Genomic DNA, 27,389 nt, shown 5'->3' on the forward strand with positions numbered 1-27,389 from the left:
GAAATTTGGTTAAAATCCTATATGTGCTAAATGTGGACGGAAAATAAGCTACATACAAAAAACATTAAAGAGATGACACAAAATATTCAACAATCAAATTTAAACAGAAGGAACAGAAACTGCATCGTCAACAATCTAAATGGCACCTTACATTTATAATCTTTATGATATCATTCCTGGTTTATTTGGTGACAACCTTGGTCACCATGGTAACGGTATGTGTGGTATAATAATGTAGCAAACACTTGTTGAACAGCTACTTTGTCAGACATATCACCATTACAGCCAATTGTGTATCTACAGTAAAGCCAAGCATCCTCACTCAGTGGTTTTTCACACAACAGCTGCACTGTTCCCTGCAATATATAAAACTGATCAGCTGTCCAAAAATTCAGAAAATAATGTGTCTACAAAACAAGACACAGAATACATTTAATGTTAACTAACAGTAGAGGAAAATGTTTGGTTTGCAATTGCAGTAACATAATAAATATCTGATGCAGTGATAGGAGAGTGAACAATGATCTACGATTAAAAACAATAGTGCTGCGTTACATGCATGACTCGCTTCCTGTAAATTTCTTATGCATGTGAAGGCTATTTGAATGTGAGAATGGCGGACTGAGAATGGCCACTAATATACAATGTAAACTACTACAAAGAGAGGTAATTGATGAATATAAATACATAAAAAAATGTAAATTGATTTAATGAAAATCTCAACTTCAAAGCAAGAGCCATAAAAAATAATGCTACCAAATTTTTAAAAATAACTTTGCTTCACCAGTGTGTGAATGGGTGAGCATAGAAACATTGTGGAGAGCTTTTGATAGGAAGTGCTGTATTGGGCCTGAATAGCAGGTTGGCACCTCATATGGCGGCGTCTGCCATCAGTGTATGAATGTGTGTGTTAATGTTGGCATGTGTTGTAAAGCACTTTGAGTGGTCGATACTAGTAGAAAGGCACCAAATGAATGCAGTCCAATTAACATTTACATGTAGGTATAAGTTATGCTGCATGTATGTGTCTGTGTTCTTAGGTGGTCCAGCTCCTGCTCAGCAGTAACATGTGTGCAGCAATGCTGGAGCCAAAACCCTCCGACCCCAACGGAGTGTCACCTCTCCATCTCGCAGCCAAGAACGGACACATAGATGTCATACGGTCAGAACAACTTGTCCTTTCAGTCTGCCTCATTCAGTTTGTTTCTGTCTTCATTCCTACCGTATCTACATGTCATTCAGTCCCTAATTGCCTGATGTAATTTAACCTTATATCTGTTAGATATAAGCAGGTCTGTAAAGTGAGTCTTTTTAGAAATGCATTTAAAGATACTTTTATAGACTTCCTTTTATGTTGATGTAGATTTTATTTATTAAAGCACTTTGTGAGATATGTGTTTAAAGGTATTTTACAAATAAATATTATTAATATCATTATTTTGTGCAAATAAACGTGCAGGTTGCTGATTCAGGCTGGTATAGATATCAACAGACAGTCCGAGTCTGGGACAGCACTACATCAGGCTGCCCTCTGTGGGAAGACAGAGGTAGTACGCCTGCTACTGGATGTAAGTCTGTCTGTCTGTCTGTGTGTCTGTCTGTCTGTCTGTCTGTCTGTCTGTCTGTCTGTCTGTCTGTCTGTCTGTCTGTCTGTCTGTGAGTTTAATGTGTCTATATAAGCAGCTGTTGTTAACGCTGCCTTCCTCTCCTCAGCTGGCCAGGTTTGCACCTCAGCACTTGTCGTTCATCCCACTGAGCTGTGTGATGAAGCCTTACATAACGTTACATTAAAAAAACCCACCAATTATGCATCTCTAAGCTTGGCCCCCCATTTTAAAACATAATCAGACACCCATGCTTGCACATATTGTCTTTTTTGTATTTGTGTAGGTGTGGGTAGGTGGGTAGTACGAGTGGCTCACAGATTTCAATTACTGACCTAAAAGATTTCAATTACTGACAGAAGAGTGAAAGAAACTTTAAAGGCTTGTACATAGAGGGTTGAAGCCCCTCAGAAACACGGGGTATACTTGTTGTTTGCTGTTATTTTAATACTGAAAAAAGTAATATTTCCTTCACTCTACCTCCATCCAGAGTGGCATCAGTGCAGGAGTGAGGAACACCCTGAGTCAAACTGCTCTGGACATTGTTAACCAGTTCACCACCACACAGGCCAGCCGAGAGATCAAGCAGCTACTGAGAGGTGAGAACAAGAGTGCAAACACACAATACCACAAAATGTAGTTTTGATTTAATACCAAGCAATAAAAGAATCACAAATACTGTCACAGATTATTTTGAATAGCCCTTATTAAAAGCAGCTAAAAGACTATCATGAAGGGGAGAGTTGTGTATGATGTTGGGCTACTTATGAATGCTTTTTCCTTAACATTAAATTATTGCAAAACAATGAGCATTTCCTCTTCCTCATTTAATCACCTGACTCTGCAGACCCCCTCAGCTTTATGGAGCTGTCCTCAGTTTTGATTCACTTTCACTGTTCATCATCGTCATTGTTGACCACAGCAGGCAGCTGTTTTCAGCGTATAAGCTCAAAAAATTCAATCTGCACTACCTGCAGGCAGACACAGCTGTAGACTAGCTGATAGACATAGTCTAGCATTTAGCAGCTTAAGATACTGTAGATGGATACTTCATTTATCCTGAGGGAAATTCATGTGTGGTTGCAGCTCCGTACAACCAGGAGATACTAAACAACATGTAATAAAGCAATGTAAAGAAAATGTTAAGTTTCTATGACTTAAGTTGATGATGCTATCAGTGCAATTAAGAGCCATATATTTCACTTTGGAGTTGGTGGAGACCAAAATCAGAGCTAAAAGAGAGTGAATTTCACACTAACTTTCCTCAGTTGGACAGAAACACGACTCCAAATCAGCTGTAATGTTACTCTGGGTCTGCTGGATGTGTAAATAAGCAACTGCTTGCAAATAAATTCCCAATATCAGCTTAAAAAGTGATTATGCGTCAGTGTTGTGTTCACAACTTGTTTCCGCAGCCCTCAAGTAGCCAAAAAATATGATATTGCAGATGTAATTACTAAATTAAACAGATGTAAAGACAGATTTTAATCATAAATAACAAAAAAATTTTGATTTGATTTCTTTGAACAGCAAACTGATCACTGTGAGCATATTGATTATTGATGATAATATCAATACTAAAGTAAGACTTTCAACTTCTTCCTTCCTGCACTACTTGACTCTTCTCGACTCTACTGGTCATACTATATTTCTGTCTTACAGATGCTTCAGCTGCGATGCAGGTACGAGCACTGAAGGATTACTGCAACAACTACGATCTAACCAGCCTCAACATCAAAGCTGGAGACATTATTACGGTACTCATAACATCGAACCAAAATGCAATTCATTTCTGAACTTGTCCACTAAAATTCCTCAGTCAGTGTAGTAAATTATATCCTTTATAGATGTACTATATGAGCAAAGTTTTTAGCATTATTAATAACTTTTTATTCATATTTGTATAAAATTGACTTACACACTGATGCCAGTTGCACCAGCTCTTCATATTCAATTTTAACCTAGTTATAACCTGTTAAATTGTTTATTAAGTGTTCACAATAGGGATTTGCACATCACTTAATTAAAGTGGGATTAAAAAGTGAGATTAGTTGTTACTAAATATTTACACCTAATAACTGCCAGGTGTAACATACTGTAGCTAACAGAAGTAACCCACAAGCTAATGTTACCGTGTTAATACTTCACCAATTACAGAAGTGTATTTAAGGTAAATATGGAATATGGTCGACATATCTGAACTGACACTTGATTAAAATGATGGGTAATACTAAGTGGAAAATTTTATGAATTACATTTCACAAAAATAAAACAATATACCTTCTTTTACTAAACATTATGCTAATAATGTTAGCAATACCACGTAAATGACTAGCTACTTAAATAACATTGGTTAGGTTAGCATGAACAGATATTCCACTCACTATAAACTATAAATATAAATGGATGTATGCAGAAAGTCCCAATTTCCACATTACTTAAGTCTCTACTAGCTAAGACCTTTTTAAAAGTTAAATGGTGCCCAATTTAGTAAATCACTACTCAGAAACTATTTAGCACTAGTTGCTAAGAATTTAGAAAGAACATTACACCCAAATTTAATTATAGTTTTATGAATAGCTGGTGCAATCCAATCCAGTTATTGTTTTTGCAAGTGTAAAAAAATTACAATCCTATTATTTAATCAGGATTTTGTAAAATATATGTGTGTGTGTGTGTGTGTGTGTGTGTGTGTGTGTGTGTGTGTGTGTATGTGTCGTCAGGTTTTGGAGCAGCACTCTGACGGCCGATGGAAAGGCTGTATTCATGACAACCGCACAGGAAATGACCGGGTGGGGTATTTCCCCTCCAACATGGTGGAAGTCATCAAGAGGGCAGGTGACCACCCACATCACAGCGGTGTGTGTGTGGGGGGGTTTGGGGTGGGGGGGTTATATGTGTGGCTGTATGTGCGTGAGCTCAGCAGCTGTTGTGTAGCTATAACTAATCATTAGTTGTAGATAGTTGCAGCATCATCGGCCTCTTTAGGCAGCTCATCTGTTTTTCCTAACCATCTTCCATTCACACAAGACTGTCCCCTACTGGCTATCAACACTCCTCCCCGCTTCTATTTCTTCTCCTTCTGTCACCCTCCCTAGTTAATAAACCCAACTTGGGGCCTGTATCACAAAGCAAGAATAGTGGGTTAGCTAGCAATCTTTGCGCTTGACTCACTTTATTGTATCACAAAGCTGGCTCGCTATTATCTGGTAACTCATCCTGCACGGCTAACGAGCACGTTAACTTCAGAGGATCAGGTCAAAACCATAGACTGTATATAAAATGGACGTAACATCCTTGACGTCACCCATTGGTTTGTGGACTGCTGCTCGGAAGCGAATAGTTTCGGATCTAGGCAGCGCCATCTTGAACATTTCCGGTGCATGCCGGGTAAAAAAAATACCACGGATTCTACTTATATGGGCATCAGGAAGAGCATGAGGCGTCCTCCTGAACCTGTGAACCAATCAATCTGCTAATCCCTAATGCATACCCTGCTTTATCGCCAAATATAAAATCAGGGAGGCCAAAATTTCACAAATGAACATCATATTGCATTGAACAAGGCTTTAAACTAGCGATTGAGACCATAAACACATTTTGAAAACGTTTACTGAGGTTAGAAATCAAGTGAGAAGTTGGTGAATTCTCCATTGACTTGTATAGAGACGGAAGTCCTTTTGACACCAAAACAGTCGCCCCCTGGTGGCCTTTTGATAGAATGCAGTTTTTAAGTTACTTCCGCGTTGTCATCATTTCAGAGGACTGGAACTCCCCATCTGGTCAAAACTTGTCAGTAGGCGCACTACTGACCAATCAGATCACATCATCCTGACAGAGACAAAAGTACCACATTTACAATATAAAGTGATATCAAATTGATATCCAATTTTATTTACATAAAAAAATGAAGTGCCAATTTTTATGTTTGAGGTAGATAATCTCTGCTGTCTGAACAACACATCAACTCTTATCCTTCTGACTAACTGAATGTAACCCTAATTTAAGAATTGTTTTGCATGGTCTATGGCAGTGATTTCTGTTGACAAGCGAGATTTGTTTATCTTCCACCTGAATGTCCTGAATCTTTGCTGAATGCATGCTGTGTACTGCTATAACAAAAGTTAGCACGACACGAAATGTGATAATTGGTCCAAATTACTAGCGGTCTGTTGATTTGAACATTTCATGTGGAAAACTTGCGGTAATTTAGCTAAATTGCAAGTTCTCGCAAATATTGCAGCGGTTTCTTGAAATGTACATTAATTAAGCAAGGTTATCACAACTAGATAAAGTCAACCTTCACAATGCAAAACATTCTGGTGTAGACAGCAAGTTAAACAACAAAAGAACAGAGTCAGTCCACTTCTTTGTTACAGAAACACATAAGGTCAGTACAGCAAAAGATTAACCCCACCCTGATAGTTGTGTGAGAGATAGAAGAAATGGTCTTCATACAACCTTAAGTCTACTGGACTTCTAATTAATTCTTCATGTCAATCAACTAGACTTCATATTTTTTTATCTTCAGGCCTTTTTCAACTATTTAAAGTAATAGTTCATAGTAGTTCATCAAAAGACAAAAAAGCACCAAAATGTCAGTATTCATTTATTCTCCTTACTCATTCTGGATGACTGAACATGCTCAGCATATATTAAAAAGTCATGGGATTTAAATGTGTACATTTCACCTTACTAAATATCACATTTTACTGCGGCAAACCAAACTTCCCTGCACTGTTTCATCTCATGTCATATTAAATACTCTACTCATGATCCTGAAGATGATACATCTGATCAGCCTGAAAATAAGAACTGTACTTTTTCCTTGTGAAAGATTTCGTAGCTGGATTAGAAAACTCAAAAATTGGTAATCAACTTCATGATACCAGTTATCCAAGATTACAGACGTTAGGCTCAGTGAGACCAGACTCATTTGAACTTGCTTTGTGATAAACGTCCCTGCTCTGCTTGACTGTGATGCTTTTGTTCATATTTCAATTTGCTTTATTGCTACAGTGATATTATATTTTAATTTATATAAATATATTCCATGTGGATATATGGATGTATTCTTCTCATATTTTGATTTTAAGTAAATATTCTTTTACACATTTTCTGATATGATTAGATTTGTTTTGTTTCAAGTTGACTGATCAGTTGTTGTTGTTGTTGTTGTTGTTGTTGTTGTGTTGTTGTTGTTGTTTTGCACCTCCCTCCTCCTGGCATGAGTCCAGGTCACTCCCCCTCCCAGCAGTGCCACACCCTCCTGCTCCGCAGGCCCAACCCCTGTCCCATTGCCTCGGTCAACGGACATTCATACCCCCCCACCAAAGTCCTCCCTCTGCATCTGCCTCCCCCTCCATCCCCTCACCCCAGCACACAGTCCCTACCTCGGTTCTCCTCCTTTGGGTACGTTCCACTTCCCATTTCTCCTCCTTCTCTCTCGACTCCTCCTCTGTCCACTCCTCCTCCTCCTCCTCCTCCTCCTCCTCCTCCTCCTCCTCCTCTCTCCACTTCTCAGGAGCAGCAAAGTCAGACAGGTACATACTGTAGTACACTTTAAATCACAGATAAGCATACTTTTTAGTAGATAGAAACACTTTCACACACTGTTTGACAGTCACATATAAAGTTTGTTAACGATCTGTCTGTTTTAATAAAGGATAAGTACACAGAATGGTATCTAGCTGTGCAGATGTTTTGGGTTTTATTTGCCAAAGTTTTGAGATATCCGCTGCTTATAATTTTTTCATCTGAGATATTCCCAAATCCAATTATCTCAGAGGCAGGTGTGTTGGGAAGTGTCACTTCAGTCTAGAGAAAAGAGGATCCTGCACTCTGCCGTTCATCAATAAATTGTGATGCTAAGCAACAGCAGAGTGCAAGATTTAGTTTTCTCAAGATTGAAGAGATATCTGCTGCAGAAACATCAAAAGCTAAAAGTGACAAACCTCATACGCTTACTCACTGACTGCTCAGCAGAGAGATGCTCCTCAGCTTTTATCCAAACAAAAAAAAGGGAAAGAGGAAAATTCAATATTCAATTTTCAATTCAATTTTTTTTATATAGTAAAAAAGTAAGTTATTTTAAGGCACTTTTCAAATAGAGCAGGTCTAGACAGTACTCTGTAATTTTATTTAGACACATAACATTCTCCCATGAGCAAGCACTTGGCGACAGTGGCAAGGAAAAACTCCCCTTTAATGGGAAAAAACCTCAAGCAGAACAAGGCTCTAGGTGGGCTGCCATCTGCCTCGACTTGTTGGGTTGAGAGAGAAAGAAGGAGAGGGAGAGTGATAGAGAGAGTAAGAGAGGGACATAGATTGTTTAAACTTCTAAATATAGATTGGCCTCAAACATCCAGGCTCTACTATGGATTGTCTGGGAAAATGTTCAGTTTTTCAAACCTACAGTCATTTTCAGTGCTGTGCTAACCACAAAACAATGTTTTGTTGTCATGGCTGAAATCTCAGTGACATATCTCAAAACCTTTGCTAATTAAAACTGAAACTGGCTGCTTTGAAAAAAAAGTTTCACAATGTGAGTGAACTGAAATGACTAGATTAATGGCTTCACTATCATGTAACCTTTTAGAGGCATGAACATCATTTTGTATGAAATTTCCTGTCAACTGGCCTGAAATATCTGTCATCTATTATGGTTTGAACAATGTTTGTTAGCACAATATCTGTATGAATAAACCTGCTTAACAGTACGTGGGGTTATACACGTTTCAAAACGGTAAACACTTACAGGTGGTGTGACCACAATGATTAATTCAGCATTCATGAATTTGCATCTGTGTGAGTGTATCTTTGTGAGCCTGAGTGTTTGCTTCTTTAGTGTAGAGCAGTTAAACTGATTGTATATATATTCATATATTTTACTTTGTTGAGTAGTTGCTGCATTTGTAGTTAAAAAAAAACTCTCAAAAAATGAAACTTAAATGGTGGCAGTAACGTGTGTGTGTGTGTGTGTGTGTGTGTGTGTGTGTGTGTGTGTGTGTGTGTGTGTGTGTGTGTGTGTGTGTGTGTGTGTGTGCGTGTGTGTGTGTGTGTGTGTATGTGTGTGTGTGTTTGCCTGTGACAGGTTCACGAACTGCCGAGTTGAGTCCTCAAGGCTCTCCCACTTTGGGCCATCAGAGCAGCACCAGTGAGGATATCTGGGTGCTACGCAAACCACTCTCAGGTAAAGTCAGCAGTGTGTGTCTGGTCGATTACGTGTGAAACTACATATACTATCCTGACATACATATACTACACTGAGCAACGTAGTCCATATAATATCCTGAAATACTTGTTTATGTTTGGAGGTGGTGAACGCAGTGGCAGTGTGGGAAGCATTGGCAGTGCTCGGTCATCAAGCAGCCTGCAGAGCTCTGGGAACACACATGTTCTCACCACACCTGCACCCAGTCCACACCCGGCACCCACACCAGGAGTCAACACACACGGCCTTAACGCTCCAGGCCTGAACGCACAAGCTGAAGGGGTCAAGGTAAGAGATTCCTTGCGTCTACATGAGTGTATGTTTTTTGCAGGTGTTAACAGTTTGTTGCTATTGATACTTCACAAAACAACATACACATCATTTCTTGGAAACAGCAAAACATTCTCAGGAAACAACTCTTGTTACCAAGTAAACCACAATTCTGCTTCCTGCTGTTTCTGTTTCTTCTTCTGAGCAATGTTTTTTTTCTGAAGTAGACCAAGTGCATAAAGATGATGGCCTCCTGATTTGCCCTTTTATCAATCACACAGCATTATAAATCCTATAAATTTAAGCATCAACTATTCTCTGAAAAATGATGTGTCAAGTTCAACTAATGTGTATGTAAGGGGGGGGGGGGGGGGGGGGGGGGTTTGCAACAAAATGCGTATAAAATGGTCAATATGTATTTTTGTTCTCAAATACTACTACTGTGGAATGGTCATGAAAATCTATACCTAAACTACAAACTCAAATGTGATTGGCTGGTGTCAGCTACACCAAATTTAGCAGTGAATTGTGTGTCTTCATATTATTTTATTTACTATTATTTGCATGTTTTGAGTCTGAAATTGAAGCCTGGTATTTCAGTCTGATGAGCATCAGTGTCACTGGAGTTTTTTTTTTTTACCGTTAGTCTTATTGAAATGCAAATGCATATTTGTACTTTCATTGCTACATTTGGTTTCACTTCCACTGTTGAGTGCATGATGAAGTCATACTTACAAAAAAGATTGAGATTGATCAGGTGAAAGGTCAAGATGTATTAGATGGTTAATTTACATCCAGTTAGCTTCCACAACAACACAAACTTACCCACTGCAGTTAAGACGGAGAGGTGATAGATACAGGTGTTTGCCTTTCTGTGCATCATTCTTCTTCCAAACTGTAGTGTACTTTCATTTTATAGTCTTGTGATATCATGCACCTTGTAGGTCTGCTGTCTGACACTTTCATTGCATTCTAAATTTGTTTTCATCACTGGATGTAACTAGTCAAATTTTAGTTACTACCTAAAAAATACAGAATCAGCAATTAGCCAAATTGGATGGTGTTACTACATTATGCTGGAGGGACATCATCTATTTTATGAAGTATTTATTGCAGGGCTTTTGCTGCACCAGAATTGGGATATTGCAGGAAATGCATGAGGAGGAGAGTCACAGGCCTGTTATATGTGCACTTAGTCCACTGAACTGAATCACATGGCCCTTCTGGGATCTGAATGATTATGCTTGAGTAAATATTTCATTTTCCGTGAGTGTGTATGAGCATGTTTGTGTGTTTTAGCTCCTGGCCACCGTGCTGTCCCAGTCAGTAAAAGCCAAAGAGCATCTCTTGGAGCAGTCGCAGTCTGTTGAGCAGTCAGCGAGTAAGCACACACACTCACTCACATATTTTTAGCATTATTTGAAGTGATAATTTGTGTAATTTTTCATTGAAGTTAAAAGTCAGTTTTGCCACTGCGTTCTCCTAATTGATCAAACACAACAATTTAAACGGATAGTATAGTGTAAAGTTCATCATCACCTATTAATAACAAATAATACCCGTGATCCAGTGATTCAAAAAAGACATTCAGTCTGGAGTAAAGTGATTAAATGTTCCAATTAAAGATAATTTAAGCAATGTTCACAATAACAGGTACCTCTAGGCTTGTTTAGATCGCTGCTTTTGTGAATCATGTTTTCCTTCATTTCACTTTTAGTCAAACAGGCTCCTGAAAGACCAGCTGTCTGTTCATATCAGACACAGGCAGCATTTCTTTCCACCACCCTTGTACAACTGAAACTGAACTCATGTCTTATTTATATAAAAAAACTGCCTTAAAACGTTGCTCTAAAAAGCCACAGACAAGTCACTCTTTCTTGGAATTAATCAATTGTGGTTCTCAGGGAATTCAAGATTCAGCTTCATCACTGAAGGTTTGCTTCTAGTAAGCAGAATAATCTTTGTGTAATTAGCCTGAGCAGTGATAACATTCATGAAAAAGTAAATGATAAATGAACTGCATTTGTGTAGTGTCTTTCTAGTCTTCCAAGCACTCAAAGCGCTTTTCACTACATGCCAACATTCGCACACACTTTCACACAAAGATGGCAGAGGCTGCCGTGCAAGGTGCCAACTTGCTCATCAGATGGAGTTTCTAATACTCATTCACACATACACTCACACACCAATGGCACAGCAATTTGGATTTCATGCCCAAGTACACTTTGACATGTGGACTGCAGGAACAGGGAACTGTCAGTCTTCCAATTAGTGGCTTAAAGGAGGCATAAGGAAGGCATATAAACATGTAAACTCTAAAAAAAATCAGCAGATGATGTTGAAATGGGCATTCTTTGTGTTCTGGACTGGCAAGTTGTACCATAATTTATAAGCCACAGCCTATATTGAATCAATGTATTAATAACTATGTTTGAACAAGGCCCGGATGTAACTCCAGTCCTGTCAAATGACTTACAATTTAAATGGTGCTACCAACTATAAGGAGCCACAAACTGTAACAATGTAATACATATATGATGTGTGTAAAAACATGTTTGATACATTTATATTGATATAAAGTGCATTGTGTCTGCATATACTCTCTTAGGTTATATAGTTTTCGGACTAATCCTTCTTTGATAGAAGATATAAATTAGCATATTAAATCTGTCATATGTCCAGTGAATTAAGTGATATGTGGGAAGTGTAAAGCTGAAACATCACCACAAAGCCTGCCAAGTGTGAAACCTGTTACCAACATTATTACGAAGAGCTATATAAGCAATATAAACACTATCAAGGACTTAAAAAAATAAATAAATAAAATAAAAGTTTGAAAAATATATCTACATCAAATAAAACTGTCATATCACAGCACTTGCTAGATCTTCTTTGGATCAAACTAAACTGATTTTGGTTTAAAGTGAATTCATAAAAATTCAATCAAAAGGTATGTAATAAACTATGTATGTGTAATGGTAATATATTTTAACGTATTTCTCTCTTTTTTTCCATTGTCTCACTCTCCGGCACAACTCAACCTCCACCCCAAGGCTCCGCCAGTTCCACAGTTCATGAACAGCGGTCATTTGAGCGCAAGGCAGAGGAGGATGATGGGAAAGTGAGTTTTTGGATCACAGATTGGTTCGCTCGGGGTGCTCCTCTTTCTGTTACTTCCTCTCAACAATCGCTGTGGTTGGACCTCTTCAAGGGGTGGGGTTCACTGGGTAAAATGAGGTATCTGCTAGGGTGGTTGTGTTTCACCTGAAAAGATGACACCATAAGGATGGGCATGCCACTGCAGTCTCTGTGACTGAGCGCGTCACCATGGAGACAGGCAGAGTGACAGACACATCGAGGAGTCAGTTGCTGTCTTGCCTTCTTGTCCCTCCACCCTCCCCATGCCCTCGCACCACACTGAGACACCAGGCACCCGCATGCTGCCACTGTGTTCTAGAACCTGCCAGCACTGTGTGTTCCGTGAAACTGAGGGTTAAACTGTGTGTGTGTGTGTGTGTGTGTTCTAGAAGCAAGCAGTCGCTGCATTCTAGAATTAAGCATTTTTCTGGTTACCAGGAAACAGCGATGTTCTATCATAGAAGTTTTAGCTGTAGCGTTTTTACTGTGTCCTCATTGGTTGATCTTAGTTATCGAGATACAGGCTTTTACATTCTACGACTCTGAAGTAATTTACATCATTCAGCATGTACTGCGTGTCAAAGGTCATTTAAAGGGTCAGTTCATACAAATTGCAAAACCATTGCCAATTTGTTCAGTTTGAAATATTTCTGATGTTTTCACGGCTGGAATAACAATCAACCAATCAGAGCCTTTTAAGTGGGATAAAAAAAATTGGTACATCTTCATGCTACTTTACAAACCTTGGTTCACCTAAATGTAGGAGTAGACTAAAGACAGGTTGTAGTAGTGTGTGTTTTATGTTTTTTTGCATAACTTAGCTTGCTATTTTGTGATTGAGAATAAGTTCCCATTCGTTGCTCATAAAAGAGTTTTCTAGATCTTGCTGCAGGGCAAGTTTCCATTTTGGGGTTTCTATGCTGTTTACTAGAGCATGTTCTAGAACTGTCTTCTCTCTTATTTTGTAGAACGTTTTTCTTTTCTTTTCTAGAACAGCCTTCTCCTCTGTTTTCAAGAAAATACTTCTCTGTGTTCTAGAACAGGCTGCTATGCCTTGTCCTAGAACTGTATTTTCTTCTATTTTCTAGAACAATTTTCTCTCCTGTGTTCTAGAAGTGTTTTCTCTCCTACTTTCTAGAATAGTCTTCTTGTCTGAATTCTAGAACAGTCTTCTCTCCTACATTCTAGAGCTGTATTCCCTCCTGTGTTCTAGAACAGTCTTCTCTGTGTTCCAGAGCAGGTTGCTATGCTGTGTTCTAGAACAGGTCCCAGTCCTGTGCTCTAGAAGAAGCCTGTGGACTCTTCTGGAAGCAGGCAGTGGTGTTTTGTGCTCTAGAAGCAGGAAGTAGTGTTTTGTGTTCTGTGTTCTAGAAGCAGGCAGTAGTGGCGTGGCTGGGTGAGTTTCAGCTGCAGTTCTACACCACCCACTTCCTCACCGCGGGATATGATCTAGACACCATTAGCCGCATGACCCCTGAGGTAAGGTCATGACCCCTGACCCCCTCACGCCCCGCCCCTTGTTTGTCAAGGCTCCGCCCAGCTCAGCTCTCAAATCAGCTCCCCACTGACCTGGATGATGTCATCATGACCCTCCTGTCTCTGTCACCTGACCCCCGGTGTGAGTCCTGAGCCTCAACCAGTCACTTCTCATACTCTGTCTGCTTCATTTACATACCTGGCATACCTACCATGGCTGTGTGCTCCAGTCTGTGCCGGCTGTAAACGCTGTTCTTTGTTTGTCCTGTAGTGTGTTTGGAGTGCCATTGTGTGTGTATGTGTTTATGTGTGTGTTTTTATGTGTACTGAAGCAGACACAGTGGTATGACATAAATCCCCTAAAGGCAGGGGACATTCATCAGAGATTACCCAAAGCAGAATATTCCTGAAGGCATATCACACACAGTTTATGTAGAAATGTCAGATGTATGCAAAAGAAATGTTTACATTTAAAACCCAAACACCTATAGTGGTGTGGAGAATTTCTGATGCAACTAAGTGTGCTTTGCTTTGAAGGACCTGACAGGGATTGGGGTCATGAAGCCTGGGCATCGGAAGAAGTTAACATCAGAGATCAGCAAGCTGCCCTCCACAGACTGGCTGCCAGACCACAAGCCTGTAAGGCTCTCATGTGCACTACACAAACTAAAAAAAATTGTATTTTGGCAGCTACACACACACAAGCTTAAGTTAACAAGATTTATTTTATTCATCTCTGTGTATGTGTGTGTTTTTAGGCCAATCTAGCAGACTGGCTGTCTCACCTGGGTCTTAGTCAGTACTACCAGGTTCTGGTGCAGAATGGGTATGAAAATATTGACTTCATCTCTGACATCAGCCTCGAGGATCTGCAAGAGATTGGCATTACTAAGCTTGGTAAGTCACAGCTACACCATTGAGATGGGACATAAGATTTAATTGGTAGCAGTGGGATATAGTAACATAATTTATTATTTTAGCATTATCAAGTTTGCTGAGATATTCTGCAACTTTGTGTGTTGTGTTCCAACTTTAAGAAATTTTGTGAAATGGGATCTTTGCTTCCTCAGTACAATACAATGAATTACACATTGGAACAGGATGTTGAGTCATATAAAAAGAAGGAAGTGTCAAAACTAATTTAACGGTTTGTTCATGTTTACTAGTGCAGAATAACATCCCTATTAACTCCTTATCATTTCACTTCCCCCTTTGTTTAACCTCAAGTGGCTTTAAGGTTGCTAAAATCTTCTTATTCTACACTCACTGACAGTATGGTATATATATATATATATATATATATATATATATATATATTCTGTATCACCTTGTTGTAACTCCTCAATGAAGGCGTGTATTTAAATCTGAGACTCTATGTTTCTAAGGCTGTACCATCCATCAAATGGGTATATTCGAGATGTCTTGTGCATCATTTTATACATATTTTCCCCAAAATTCAGCCTGACATATTTGGTATCTTTGAAAGCTGGAATCTCACAACAAATTTAAAGTAAAGTTGCAAAGTTGCTGCATGCACTGCTTAACGAGGGCGAAAATGACAGTTTTCCAAGTTATTAGAGTGTCCTTTTCACTGTGAATCTTGTCCAGCTTTGCAGTCTATATCTACATTTTTATACCTCACGCAATTTTTCCCTTCTTCTCCCCAACATCCCTGCCTCCCCTCAGGCCATCAGAAGAAGCTGATGTTGGGAGTGAGGAGACTGAAAGAGCTACAGAGAGGAGAAAGTGGCTTGGAGCCTCCTCAGAGCCCCTCTACACCTCCGTCCAGCCCAGGAGGCAGCTCAGAGCCGAGGAGGGAGGCGAGGATGCAGAGGGACGGTGCACCCAGCCCCCTAGCCAAACCTCGCCCAGGTCTCAATCTTTCACAGACCCCTCCCCACACACCGACGCAAACTCCACCACAAACCCCACCACATGCTCGCACCCAGCAGGCCTCCCCCAGGGCTCGGCCGCGTCCCTCCACCCAGATGGCAGCAGTGGATTCATCGGTGCCGCTGCTCCGCCTGCCCAGTGAGGAGGAAGACCGACGGAGAACTCACAGTCTAACTGGCTCAGAAACAGACTCTAGATACGCCACTGTGTGCCGCAGCAGCTCCTCACGTACTGCCGCCCCTAATGATGTCACTGTTAACCGCAGCCAATCATCTGTCACACTCCGTCCCCGCCGAAAAGGTCGGCCCCCGACGCCACCTAAACGGTCCTGTTCTTCCATTACCGGGGGTGATGGGGAAGGAGAAGGACAGGGGGAGGGGCTCCTAGGGCTGCCAACCTATCGTGAACGGCGAGCCAGTGACTGTGGCAGCCTGGGATCAGCTCTAAGAGCTCAGGACTCAGCGGGCCTGGAGAGATCAGAGGGGGCTTCTGGGAGTGTGCGCAGCCTTGCCGCCATGCTGGAGACAACCATTGTGGGTGGAGCCAAAACCCTGCCAAGGAATCTGGGAAGCAGCACCAGCTACCTGCAGGTGTTTGTGTGTTTGTGTGTGTGTTTGTGTGTGTGTTTGTGTGTGTGTGTGTGTGTGTGTGTGTGTGTGTGTGTGTGTGTGTGTGTGTGTGTGTCTTTGTTTGTTCCGTGTGGCCTGTGAGCTGTGTATTTCATATAGCATATTAGCAAAAAACATGTAAAACAGTTGTATGTTCTCCAGGTGAGTCCGCCTATGCTTCGTCGCCAGACTGGCGCAGGTGGACTTGGATCTGAGGAGGATGATGTCCTAAGTCGACGCAGGACCATCAGTGGACTAGAGGGCCTTCCTGGTGATCAGACTGGCCTTCCACCCCGTCAACCAGCCCAGAAACGTCCAGAGCCTCGGCCCCGCTCCATTGTCGTCACCTCGACAACAGAAATTACAGATGGTACAGCAACACTCCGGAGGAAGGCTCGTCCTCTGGCGACAGACTCCGAAGCATCTGCGAACGTGTCCACCACTGTTGTCACCATGACAACTGGTTCTGACACCATACGCAGGAGACCACGCACATCTGAGCACTCAGAAATTGTCAGCCAAAGCAATAACCAATCAGACTCTCCCAGCAGTCAAACAGATGGCGGCTGGAAAAACGGAGGCGAGCCGCAGCAGAACGGCGGCGTGGTCCTGAGGCGGAGGCCGGTGTCTGAGGTCTCTGATAGGACAGAGGCCAGCAGGGAGAGCTGTGAGTGGATGGAGGCCAGGAAATCTCTGAAGCCACCTGTCTCACCCAAACCATCCACAGTCACCCTGAAGAAGGCACCAGCTGATCCCCCAACCCCGACTCGCAGGGTCCCCATACCTGGTCCTGATAATACTGATACAGCACAGAGCCCAGGTGAAATATACATACAGTATATACATACACACATTTGAAGATTTAACATTCACAAATTTAGCTTCTGTGACTGCGTATGTAATCAATCAGTATTCATATCACTTTAAGGCCACTATGGGTACATTTTGTGATCATTACATGAAATTATTCTGCCACTGTGGTCTGCCAGAGTCAGAAATGACAAATTCCACATTAAGCAGAGATTCAGACCAAGGGCCACCTTGCTTTAAAACAAGATTCAAGATTCAAGATTCCTTTTATTGTCGTTCAGCACAACATCAAAGATATTGGTGAGACAATGAAATATGATCCAGGATGTTCAGTTGGAAAATATTAATGCATTTAAAAACATGAAAAACGTTCATAATTATGTATGCAGTATGTTTAATCAATTATTTTTGGTATCAGCAACAGAATGGCATTTACTTTGTGTGTGATAATGTAACACAGATTATTCATTTGAAGTAAGTGAAGCTTTAGCAAAACCATTCAGAATAAATCAGTGTGGTTTGACTTTTTATAACCCACCAGAGGGAATGGTCTACCTCAGTTATAAAACAAATTATTGTGACGGTTTCACCCCTGTGATTAAGTTTTTTTTTTTTATGATTAATGACATTGTTTAGAATGCCAGGCAGCTTTTGGAGACGCCATATTTTCTGGTTTTAGTTGTTGCTCTGCTGTGCATCGCAACTGGAGGATATAGATTATAATTTATTCATGCTTATATTGACTGTTCATATTCATGTTACTTTTTAAAATGTTAGACGTTTGTGAATGTTCTCCATAGTGTTAGCGTAGTATGGACAAAGCGTCTGAGGTCATTTTAAACTTTAATTTAATTAAATATCACCCTTCCATCAGATCCTTAAATATTGGCTCTATAGGTTATCTTTCTGCTCTTTCATTCACTTTTGTATCGAGCATCAATCTCACTGTAGTTTTGGTAGGTGTTAACATGACTACTATGGCTAGTTGTGTATAAACTGACATTTTTCTCTCTGACTGTCACCAGATCCGAAGCGTGTCCCTCCTCCTGTGTCCCCGAAACCCCGCGGACCTCCAACAGCACCCAAACCAGGCAAAACAATAGTAACTTCAGCTACCATGAGCCCAAGTCCAGTTGCTACCAGCCCAGCTGAAGCTAGCCCTACTCCAGCCACCAAACCCATCCCCTCTCCGCTCCCTGCCACCCCTCTTCCAGCCCCCGACACTCCCTCTGCTCCCTCCCTCTCTCCGGGACTCCCTCTTACCTCCCCTTCTCCAGCCCAGAGTCCCTCCACCCCCTCGCCCCACCCTGTCAAACCCCCTCGCTCTTCCATCGCTGGCCTCTCCATTGATCTGCTGGGAGGACGGGAGGTCGAGGAGGAAGAGGAAAGGAGGAGAGAAGAAGAGGAGAGGAGGAGAGAGAGGGAGCAAAAGAAGCACAAAGAGCAGGAGGAGGAGGAGAGGAAGAGAGCAGAGGAAGAGAACCTAAGGAGGGAAGGAGCGACAGAAGAGGTGGAGAGTCAAGTAAAGGAAGAAGAGCAGGTGGAGGAAGTGGAGGAGGAGTCGCAGCATCGTTTGGAGGAGACCAACGCCTCCTTGGCTGCAGCTTTGCAGGAAGTAGAACATAAAATGAAAAACGAGGAAGCACAAAATGAGTGAGTATTTATAGATTTTAATTAGAAAATATCATTTATATCCAACAACAAAGTATTCATGATTTGTTGTTAGATATAAATGATGATGACACCCAGGATCAGGCAAAAATTACTCATACTACAGTGACTCCCATTTTAGGTGATAAATATCAGGGTTATGAGATCGTTAATGGGATGGAAAGAAGAAAAATAATGCCCTATACTCACATTTAGATCCGTTTTTGTCACTTTCTTATGTTTTTTTGTTTTAAATAAAATATTAGATATTTTCTCCCCTTTAGGCCTCTTAACAGTTATTCATATGAAACAATCCAAGAGTTTTAAGAGGGAATAATCACTCTCTGGTTAAACTGCTCACAACTAAAACATATTCCACCTGTGACAAAAGTTTACCAGCAAATACTGCTTCATTTCATGGGGTCACTATTCAAAAAAGGTTGCATGAAGTTGTGTATGGGCTCATCCAGGGATTCCTGAAAGTTCACGTCCTGTTTATTTTCTGCATAGACAATGACAGTGACTTCCAAGGCTTGGATGGGTATGAAAATGTGTCAGTTAAATCATCAGTATATTATATGAGCAACTATATTAGAAAATATTTAGTTGTTTGATAAGAAGTACAAGTGTGTGAACATAAAAACACAAGTAGAGAGGTTTACTACTAAATGTGTAGTAAGAAACGTCCATTCACCATGCTTAAAATCTGTTGCATGCACCGTTAACATTGAGCTGAAGCTAAAAATAAAGCTTTGCAGAAACCGGATAAGCTCACTTACACTGGTTCGCTGTCAGATTCTCGGTCAATGTTGGATGAATTAAACAACCAGGGTGCAGAGTTTTGTTCCCATTTGCAAGTGCTCTGAATTGTGCTGCAGCTCTAATTAGCGCCTCTGGCACCTAAACCATAGCAAGACCGCTGAGACTGATGGATACTGCAGGAGTGAAAGCCACTCTACTTAACAAGCAGAAAAAAACTTGATGTTGAGGCACATTTAGGAAATCATTAAAAGACTATTATAGGATTTGTGAAAAATCTCATTGTGGAATTATCTTATTGTGTTATCGCTCTACAAATTCCTGTTGTCAAAATCAAAAAAAGTAATTCTGAGTAAGCTTTATGGTTACACCACTTCGACATTTTTGCCATAATCTTCTAATATATTAAAAGCAGAAATGTTATGCTGGGTCCACAAGAAAAGAATGTGTGCAAGTTATTTATATGTTTATTTTTAAATTTTAACACTTTTAAATTTGACCCTTATATGTGTGTATATTTTGCATATATTGATGTGTTGTGATAAACTATAAAATATCCTCATTAATGAATCCTCATTAATTAATTATAAAATATTGATTCCTCCACTCTATTCTGCTGCCATGACTGACATAATCAGCTAAATTCTTCCTGTCTGCTACCCAACTCCCAGCTCTCTTTCCAGCAAAAAGACGACCGTCTCCATCTTGGACGACATCGGCAGCATGTTTGACGACTTGGCAGACCAACTGGATGCAATGCTCGACTGATCTCCTGCCCAAGTCTCATTTCCAACAAGCCCTTTCCCTCTCCCCGATCATGTGTAGGTGTATCAAGAAAAACTCTCCCAACGCTGCTTGCTGGCGCTCTGAGTGTGTGCGTGTGTGTTTGAGCGGGCTTGTCCCTCCTGCGCGAGCACTTCTCATGTAGCCTTGTACAGTGTACTGAAGAGGGGGTCCTCTCCGTCTGGTGCAGTAGCTCTAGTGCACCTCCCGATGCGAGGAGGCTGCTCCCACACAACCTGTGACCTCTGCAGCCCAGCGAGTTATCGCCCAGCCTCAGACGGCTGTGTGGACCGAGAAGCACAATCATTTTCCTCATTGTTTTATCTCTACAGACTCTGACTAGGACAGAGACGCTTACTCAGTCAGACAGGAAGACAGATAAGCATATTGCTTGCAAAAATAAGCACATACACTGACTGACTGACTGACAGGCAGACAAACAGACAGGCAGATAGATAGATAGGTAGATAGATAAGATGCATACAGATGAGATACCAGAGAGAATTTTTAAAAAGCACATGGAAAGACAGGCCGCTTTCTGAGTCTGTCTCACTCCTGCGATGTCAAACGGATGCATTTTTCCAGATGAATCGTAGCCTCTATTTCTCTTCTGTATGAGTGGAGGATTGTGGTTAGCCGGACTTCCTGCCCTGTGTGTCGTCTCTGTTCACGTTGTTGTTGTTGCTGTTGTTGTGTTATTGTTGCCGTTGTTGTCGTTACGAGTGTGTGTAGTCCCTGCTGATGCTCATGTCAATGTCCTCCCACTCGTACAGTAGTTATCCTAAAGATCAGAACGACGATATAGATGTGTGTCCATGAGTTTTGAAACACTCACACACACGCGCGCACACAAACACACACATACTCTCTCTTGCACACAAACACAAACACCAACACAAACACACACACACACACACACACACACACACACACACAGACGCACACACACACACACACATTCATATTACATTGGTTTTAATCTTGCTGGTGTTCTGCTTTGTTGGTGTTTAGCTCCATCTATGGAGGTTTGCTTGGAAATGAATCTACACACACATCACACTTACACACACATACACACAAATACACACACACATCACACATGCAAAGACACATATATATACAAGCACACTCATGCGGTGTATCCCTTTTGTCCTGCTGCAGTGAACAGTGTTTTTAAAAGATAATCCTATATTTCAATGCTTTATATAGTATATCCAGTATACATACATAGAGTTTATAATATATCTGGGTATTTGAGCTGTTAGAGCTCCCTCTAGTGTTGGTTAGTGAAACTGCCTCTAATCTGCCCACCTTCCATCTTGTCTTCCCCCCTTTTTATCTCCCTCTGTGTCTGTTTTGTTAACTCTGCATCTCTCTGTGCCTTGGTAGTGTTCTTTCATATATTCAAAATTACTTTTTTTTGGTCTTTTTTTTTCTTGCTTTCCACTCAAAAATGTTTAACGGTTTCTGTTTCCTTATGAACTCGCGCTCCTCGTGTGTCCGTGATGTCAAAAGTAGCTTTTTTTGGTTGTGAGTCCTATATGATCCCTTAAATCAGTCGCCCTGTCTGCAGTCCTTCTGTAACCATTGAGAAGCCTCATACGAGCCCATATAAGCCGCCCCTGTAAGCTGTAATAAATTGGCTCCGCTTCTCCTCGGCTCCCCAGTTTTCAGTGGTCCCCCCCATGTAGGCCAGATAGTGGGTCAACCACAAAGTGTTCATCCTGATGAAGAGTCCACTTTTATTTTTATGCTCTTTGAAAAATAAAGATATATTTGAGAGACAGATGGTTCTATGTGAATAATGACGATATTAATTATAAACATTGACTGGAGGTGAGCTGATTGAGCCTGTACATTTATGGTTGAATTCTGGATGTGTTGTGACGGCTGTTGTGCCATGGTTGGGTTTAGGTTGTGTTTCTGCTGTGACGATGCATTCCTGTACAGCTGTGATCAGAATAAATGTATAAATTAAACCTTAAATGGCTCCGAGTTGTGCTTCTTTTAGCTCTCAAATGCAAGCGGTCATCAGAAACAATTTCCTCTTAAGCAACTCCAGTTTTTTTAAATGAATTACACCACAACACAAACACTTTTCTCACTTTGAATCACATACCATTTAAGAAATATATAAATGAATACCATGGGCATCTACAACCACAAGAGGCTCCACTCTTCTGGGAAGTTTTTCCATAAGATTTGTTTAACCTGGCTGCTGGGATTTGCTCTCATTTAGACACAATAGCATTAAAAAGGCACTGAGTGAGGCCTGGCTCGCAGTTGGTCTTCTTTTTCATCATAAAGGTTGAGGTCTGGTATTTGAGAGGGTCAGCCAAGATCCTACACAAAAACTCAAGATATTATTTATTTACAGATGTGGTTTTGTTTAGAGGCACTGATATGTAGAAATTAATCAGAAAGACGTCCCCAGTAACTGTAACTAGCCACTGTGAACACCAAAACCAGATTTCACCTATACTACACGTTGTGTTTTTAAAAGGCTCATTCTGATATTTTTTTGACTAAATATTAGTCGGTTTTAGGGGGAAAACAAATTAACAAGTCAAAGTATTGAGGGTGTAGAGGCTTTGAAACAACATTTAGGCAATAATGTTCAAAGATTAAAAAAAAAAAAATAGAACATAGAGGTCTTACAGTGCAATGTAACTTATTACATTTGATTACTTTTTAACCCTAACCCGTTTCCAGCTGTTAGGGTAAGTGTACCTATTAAGCCCACCAAAATCTATGTTCAGGTGTTTTTCATCGATACTGACATGATGTATAAGGCAGATCATTTCTTATAAAGTAAGATTTATCTCTCATTTGAAAATGTATTCATTAGTTCATATAGATTTTGGAATATAAAATAAATATATTTTATGAAAAAGGTCAAAAGTCTGTCATGGGTTTAATTGGTACTGTGACACCATTTACACACGTGGACAAAATTGTTGGTACCCCTCTGTTAATGAAAGAAAAACCCACAATGGTCACTGAAATAACTTGAAACCGACAAAAGTAATAATAAATAAAAATGTACTGAAAATTGACCAATGAAAATCAGACATTGCTTTTGAATTGTGATTGAACAGAATAATTTTAAAAAAACAAACTAATTAAACAGACCTGGACAAAAATGATGGTACCCTTAACTTAATATTTTGTTGCACAACCTTTTGAGGCAATCACTGCAATCAAACGATTTCTGTAACTGTCAATGAGACTTCTGCACATGTCAACAGGTATTTAGGCCCACTCCACACAAAAGCAATGTCTGATTTTCATTGGTTAATTTTCAGTAAATTTTTATTTATTATTACTTTTGTCAGTTTCAAGTTATTTCAGTGACCATTGTGGGTTTTTCTTTCATTAACAGAGGGGTACCAACAATTTTGTCCACGTGTGTATGCCCATGTGTGCTCCAAATAAGCCCATGTCATGATTTATTTAAAAATTAAGAATTAAAAACAGCAACATATGTATTCAGTAACATGTTAAATATTGAAAAATTAGGAAAAAACCCTCCTAAGTAAAATGTTAAAGGTCTGACTTCAGATGTAATCCCCTTTGTAATCATCAACATTTTCTTAAGTAACTATATTTAATGACACATTTTTTCTCAGTAACTAACAGATTACAGTTTCATTTATTTTGTAATTAAATTACATAACGCTGTTACATGTAACTTGTTACTTCCCAACACTGTTTATTCTGTAACATTACAAGCTAAAAAACTATTGAACACATCAACAGTCTAACTATGATAACGCAAATATAATCCCAGAAACTACAATTCCCATGATGCTTTAGTAGCACAGGAACGGGCGGGACTTCGCCTTGGACGGAAGCCGTGTAAAGTTACCGGTTAGAGAGGATTTCGCTCTTTCTCTCTGACTCTCACCATGAGCAGGAAGACGTGTCTTCGGCGTCCACTTCAAACTTTATATAATGGCAGTAAAAAAGAGTCTCAGGTCGCCCTCCTTCCCTCCAGGAGCATGAAGAAGTGCAGAGAGAGACTTTAAAGAGGTGAGTTTGGTGTTAACACGTGGAGGACTTTGTGTGCTACCATGTTGGTTTGAGTAGCAACACGTGGGCGAGGAAGGTTTGCAGAATAACCATGAGGTTAAATCAACACATCTTTAAAATACTAAACTTAATTTAGCATGATTATTTAGTACATGGAAGCTCCACCGTTAAGACATGAGGCAAAGCTGGAATATAATCATAAATTGTGTCTTACCTTTTCAGTAACTCACTTGGAGGCCTTCTGGTCTCTTTGCCATGATGAAGAAACTGAAGATGACTTTCTTTGAACATTGGTTTCATTGGAGAACATCAAAGGTGAGTCTTCATATACTGTAGTGTGGATAAATAAAGGATATGATGGGCTGCAAGTAGTTTGGTCTTAAAATGTTAGTACATGATTCCCAGTGCCCAAGGTGACGTCTTTAAATTTTGTCCACAACTAAAAGATACAAAGCGTTCACTCACAGAAGATGAGGAAACATAAAATATCCACATTTGAGAAGCTGGAATTAGATAATTTGGACTTTTTTCCTTAAAAAATGATTCAAAAAACAATTTATCAATAGTTGGAAACTTCATTTAACTTTTAACTGCAGTGCTTCTGCCGTAAGCCTGAAAATGTTAAACACCTCAGTTCCTGCCACACTTTCCTCTATAGAAAGTAAACTGCAGTAATTCACACTGTAATGTTTGCAAGTATGTGATTAACAACCAAGTTATCCTCCACATCTTGTGAGATCAGAATAACATCTCCAAATTCTAACTCATGAGGCATATTTTTCTAATCCTCCATATTTCTCTTACAGGCTGGTGCAGGTGAGACTGAAGACCTTCGAGCCAGCTGCATAAAGATCAAAATCCTCCAAGGATGCTCTTGAGTGAGACCTCATCAAGTCTGGTGAGTCCACTTCATGTGTCGGCATATTAAGCAGTTTTTAGCCGGTGATGACAAATTAAATCAACTTTTCTGACACCTACTATGAGAGTTGTTCTTCAGCTCCTGATTCTAACTTTTATCTGAGGCTTCATTATCAGTGTTTTAAAGACAGCCAAGTGTGTGATTTAGTCTCTAAATTGTAATCTTTTTCTCATACAGGTGTGAAATGAGAGACTGGTGAGCTCAGGAGTCTAACCCTCAAGGGATGTTGAGTCTCGGAGGTCAAAGTTGTGGCTGGGCAGGACCTCGCTGGATGTAAGAGCTGGTGGGTTCACAGTGCGTTTGCATTTCAATTGAAACACTTTCAGCCAGTGATGACAAATTAAATCAACTTTTCTGACACCTACTATGAGAGTTGTTCTTCAGCTCCTGATTCTAACTTTTATCTGAGGCTTCATTATCAGTGTTTTAAAGACAGCCAAGTGTGTGATTTAGTCTCTAAATTGTAATCTTTTTCTCATACAGGTGTGAAATGAGAGACTGGTGAGCTCAGGAGTCTAACCCTTGAGGGATGTTGAGTCTCGGAGGTCAAAGTTGTGGCTGAGCAGGACCTCGCTGGATGTGAGAGCTGGTGGGTTTACATTGCGTTTGCATTTCATTTGAAACACTTTCAGCCAGTGATGACAAAATCAAACAACTTTTCTGACACCTACTATGAGAGTTGTTCTTCAGCTCCTGATTCTAACTTTTATCTGAGGCTTCATTATCAGTGTTTTAAAGACAGCCAGGTGTGTGATTTTGTCTCTAAATTGTAACCTTTTCTCATACAGGTGAAATGAGAGACTGAGCTCTGGAGTTGAATCCTCGAAAGATGTTGAGTCTCGGAGGTCAAAGTTGTGGCTGAGCAGGACCTCGCTGGATGTGAGAGCTGGTGGGTTTACATTGCGTTTGCATTTCATTTGAAACACTTTCAGCCAGTGATGACAAAATCAAACAACTTTTCTGACACCTACTATGAGAGTTGTTCTTCAGCTCCTGATTCTAACTTTTATCTGAGGCTTCATTATCAGTGTTTTAAAGACAGCCAGGTGTGTGATTTTGTCTCTAAATTGTAACCTTTTCTCATACAGGTGTGAAATGGTAGACTGAGCTCTGGAGTTGAATCCTCGAAGGATGTTGTGTCTCGGACCTCGCTGGATGTGAGAGCTGGTGGGTTTACAGTTCGTTTGCATTTCATTTGAGACACTTTCAGCCAGTGATGACAAATCAAACAACTTTTCTGACACCTACTATGAGAGTTGTTCTTCAGCTCCTGATTCTAACTTCTCTCTGAGGCTTCTTCAGTCGATGCTCACAGGATTATTTTTTTCTTAATGTGAAGCATAACTGAGCTTTTCTTTCCTACAGTTTGACTCTGCAACGCTGAGAGTGACTCTTAATCTTGCCGATGACTGACGGTGATCCATTTATTTCACTGGTAAGTCTGTATTTATGTTTCAGGTTGATGACACAGCCGGTGATGACAAATACATATATTTTCTGACACGTCGTATGAGAGCTTTCAGCTCCTGATTCTAGCTCCTGTCTGAGGCTACCGTGGATCGTTTCTCCTGTTTCACAGATTATTCTAATCTGCATTTTTGTCTCTTTCAGGAGTCTCAAACACATCGTGCAGATGTTGTTGCCAGCCAGAAAACTGCTGCTCCCTCAAGACTGTATATGAACCCTGTTAGAAATATGAGACACTGTTGGATTAGCTTCTGCAGAAACAGTATACTGTGTGCTCGGATCAGAGCCCCAGACACGGAGGATAATCTGAGGGTGACGCATCACGACTGTGATAGTGGTGCTTTGATACTCGAGGAGCTTTATTACATCACTGTGATCATAACTCTACACTGAATAAATATTTACTGTTTTCTGAATGGTGTCTTTCTGGTAATTTAATCTCCAATTTTAGTAAAGCATCAAAGATCAGGCATAGATCATTTTTAGCTGTCTGAAGTCTGTCTTGGAAGTGATATGTTTAAAGCGTTATGTTTTGTTTGATCATAAATTGGTGTCTAAACCAATAGTCTGTTCGGACTTTCAGATTTACACAAAATATTTTGAGCCCTCTGCTCAGAAATATTCCTAAAGTCAAATGTTGATGGGAAAGTTTCTCTGTACTCAACTCTGAGTTAATGTGTGTGCATGCATGATCTGACATTGCACCCGTTTGAACTGTTTGCCCTCGGCTAATTATTAAACCGGCTATTTCAACCTGTGTGCCAGCT

The 27,389-nt window shown here is 40.3% G+C and overlaps 1 protein-coding gene, 1 long non-coding RNA gene and 6 other non-coding genes across 8 annotated transcripts in view; all 8 read left to right on the plus strand.

The window, feature by feature from the left end:
- si:dkeyp-9d4.3 (caskin-1) overlaps nucleotides 1-22,143 on the plus strand; it is a 37,157-nt gene extending 15,014 nt beyond the window's left edge. Inside the window, exons 6-22 of the mRNA XM_062434230.1 lie at nucleotides 1,041-1,162; nucleotides 1,460-1,568; nucleotides 2,095-2,203; nucleotides 3,267-3,361; nucleotides 4,328-4,463; nucleotides 6,842-7,147; nucleotides 8,698-8,796; nucleotides 8,921-9,105; nucleotides 10,387-10,468; nucleotides 12,141-12,208; nucleotides 13,597-13,704; nucleotides 14,239-14,340; nucleotides 14,460-14,598; nucleotides 15,388-16,184; nucleotides 16,365-17,022; nucleotides 18,038-18,665; nucleotides 20,093-22,143. Of these exons, the coding sequence (XP_062290214.1) occupies nucleotides 1,041-1,162; nucleotides 1,460-1,568; nucleotides 2,095-2,203; nucleotides 3,267-3,361; nucleotides 4,328-4,463; nucleotides 6,842-7,147; nucleotides 8,698-8,796; nucleotides 8,921-9,105; nucleotides 10,387-10,468; nucleotides 12,141-12,208; nucleotides 13,597-13,704; nucleotides 14,239-14,340; nucleotides 14,460-14,598; nucleotides 15,388-16,184; nucleotides 16,365-17,022; nucleotides 18,038-18,665; nucleotides 20,093-20,189 (3,840 nt within the window). The 3' untranslated portion in view covers nucleotides 20,190-22,143. The remainder of the gene's footprint in view (nucleotides 1-1,040; nucleotides 1,163-1,459; nucleotides 1,569-2,094; nucleotides 2,204-3,266; nucleotides 3,362-4,327; nucleotides 4,464-6,841; nucleotides 7,148-8,697; nucleotides 8,797-8,920; nucleotides 9,106-10,386; nucleotides 10,469-12,140; nucleotides 12,209-13,596; nucleotides 13,705-14,238; nucleotides 14,341-14,459; nucleotides 14,599-15,387; nucleotides 16,185-16,364; nucleotides 17,023-18,037; nucleotides 18,666-20,092) is intronic.
- Nucleotides 22,144-24,106: 1,963 nt separating this feature from the next.
- On the plus strand, nucleotides 24,107-27,031 carry LOC133998393 (uncharacterized). Its single transcript, XR_009927354.1, has 9 exons — nucleotides 24,107-24,236; nucleotides 24,459-24,551; nucleotides 25,043-25,134; nucleotides 25,333-25,438; nucleotides 25,639-25,744; nucleotides 25,944-26,044; nucleotides 26,244-26,322; nucleotides 26,521-26,590; nucleotides 26,767-27,031. It is a non-coding gene; the product is annotated as an uncharacterized LOC133998393 (long non-coding RNA).
- LOC134002394 (small nucleolar RNA SNORD60) lies at nucleotides 25,174-25,262 on the plus strand. Its single transcript, XR_009927600.1, has one exon. It is a non-coding gene; the product is annotated as a small nucleolar RNA SNORD60 (small nucleolar RNA).
- Nucleotides 25,480-25,568, plus strand: LOC134002375 (small nucleolar RNA SNORD60). Its single transcript, XR_009927597.1, has one exon. It is a non-coding gene; the product is annotated as a small nucleolar RNA SNORD60 (small nucleolar RNA).
- Nucleotides 25,786-25,874, plus strand: LOC134002380 (small nucleolar RNA SNORD60). Its single transcript, XR_009927598.1, has one exon. It is a non-coding gene; the product is annotated as a small nucleolar RNA SNORD60 (small nucleolar RNA).
- LOC134002387 (small nucleolar RNA SNORD60) lies at nucleotides 26,086-26,174 on the plus strand. Its single transcript, XR_009927599.1, has one exon. It is a non-coding gene; the product is annotated as a small nucleolar RNA SNORD60 (small nucleolar RNA).
- LOC134002408 (small nucleolar RNA SNORD60) lies at nucleotides 26,364-26,451 on the plus strand. The gene has a single exon (XR_009927602.1). It is a non-coding gene; the product is annotated as a small nucleolar RNA SNORD60 (small nucleolar RNA).
- LOC134002401 (small nucleolar RNA SNORD60) lies at nucleotides 26,625-26,707 on the plus strand. The gene has a single exon (XR_009927601.1). It is a non-coding gene; the product is annotated as a small nucleolar RNA SNORD60 (small nucleolar RNA).
- Nucleotides 27,032-27,389: the final 358 nt, after the last annotated feature.

This window comes from Scomber scombrus, chromosome 2, assembly GCF_963691925.1.
Source record: "Scomber scombrus chromosome 2, fScoSco1.1, whole genome shotgun sequence".
NCBI classification, from domain to species: Eukaryota; Metazoa; Chordata; class Actinopteri; order Scombriformes; family Scombridae; genus Scomber; species Scomber scombrus.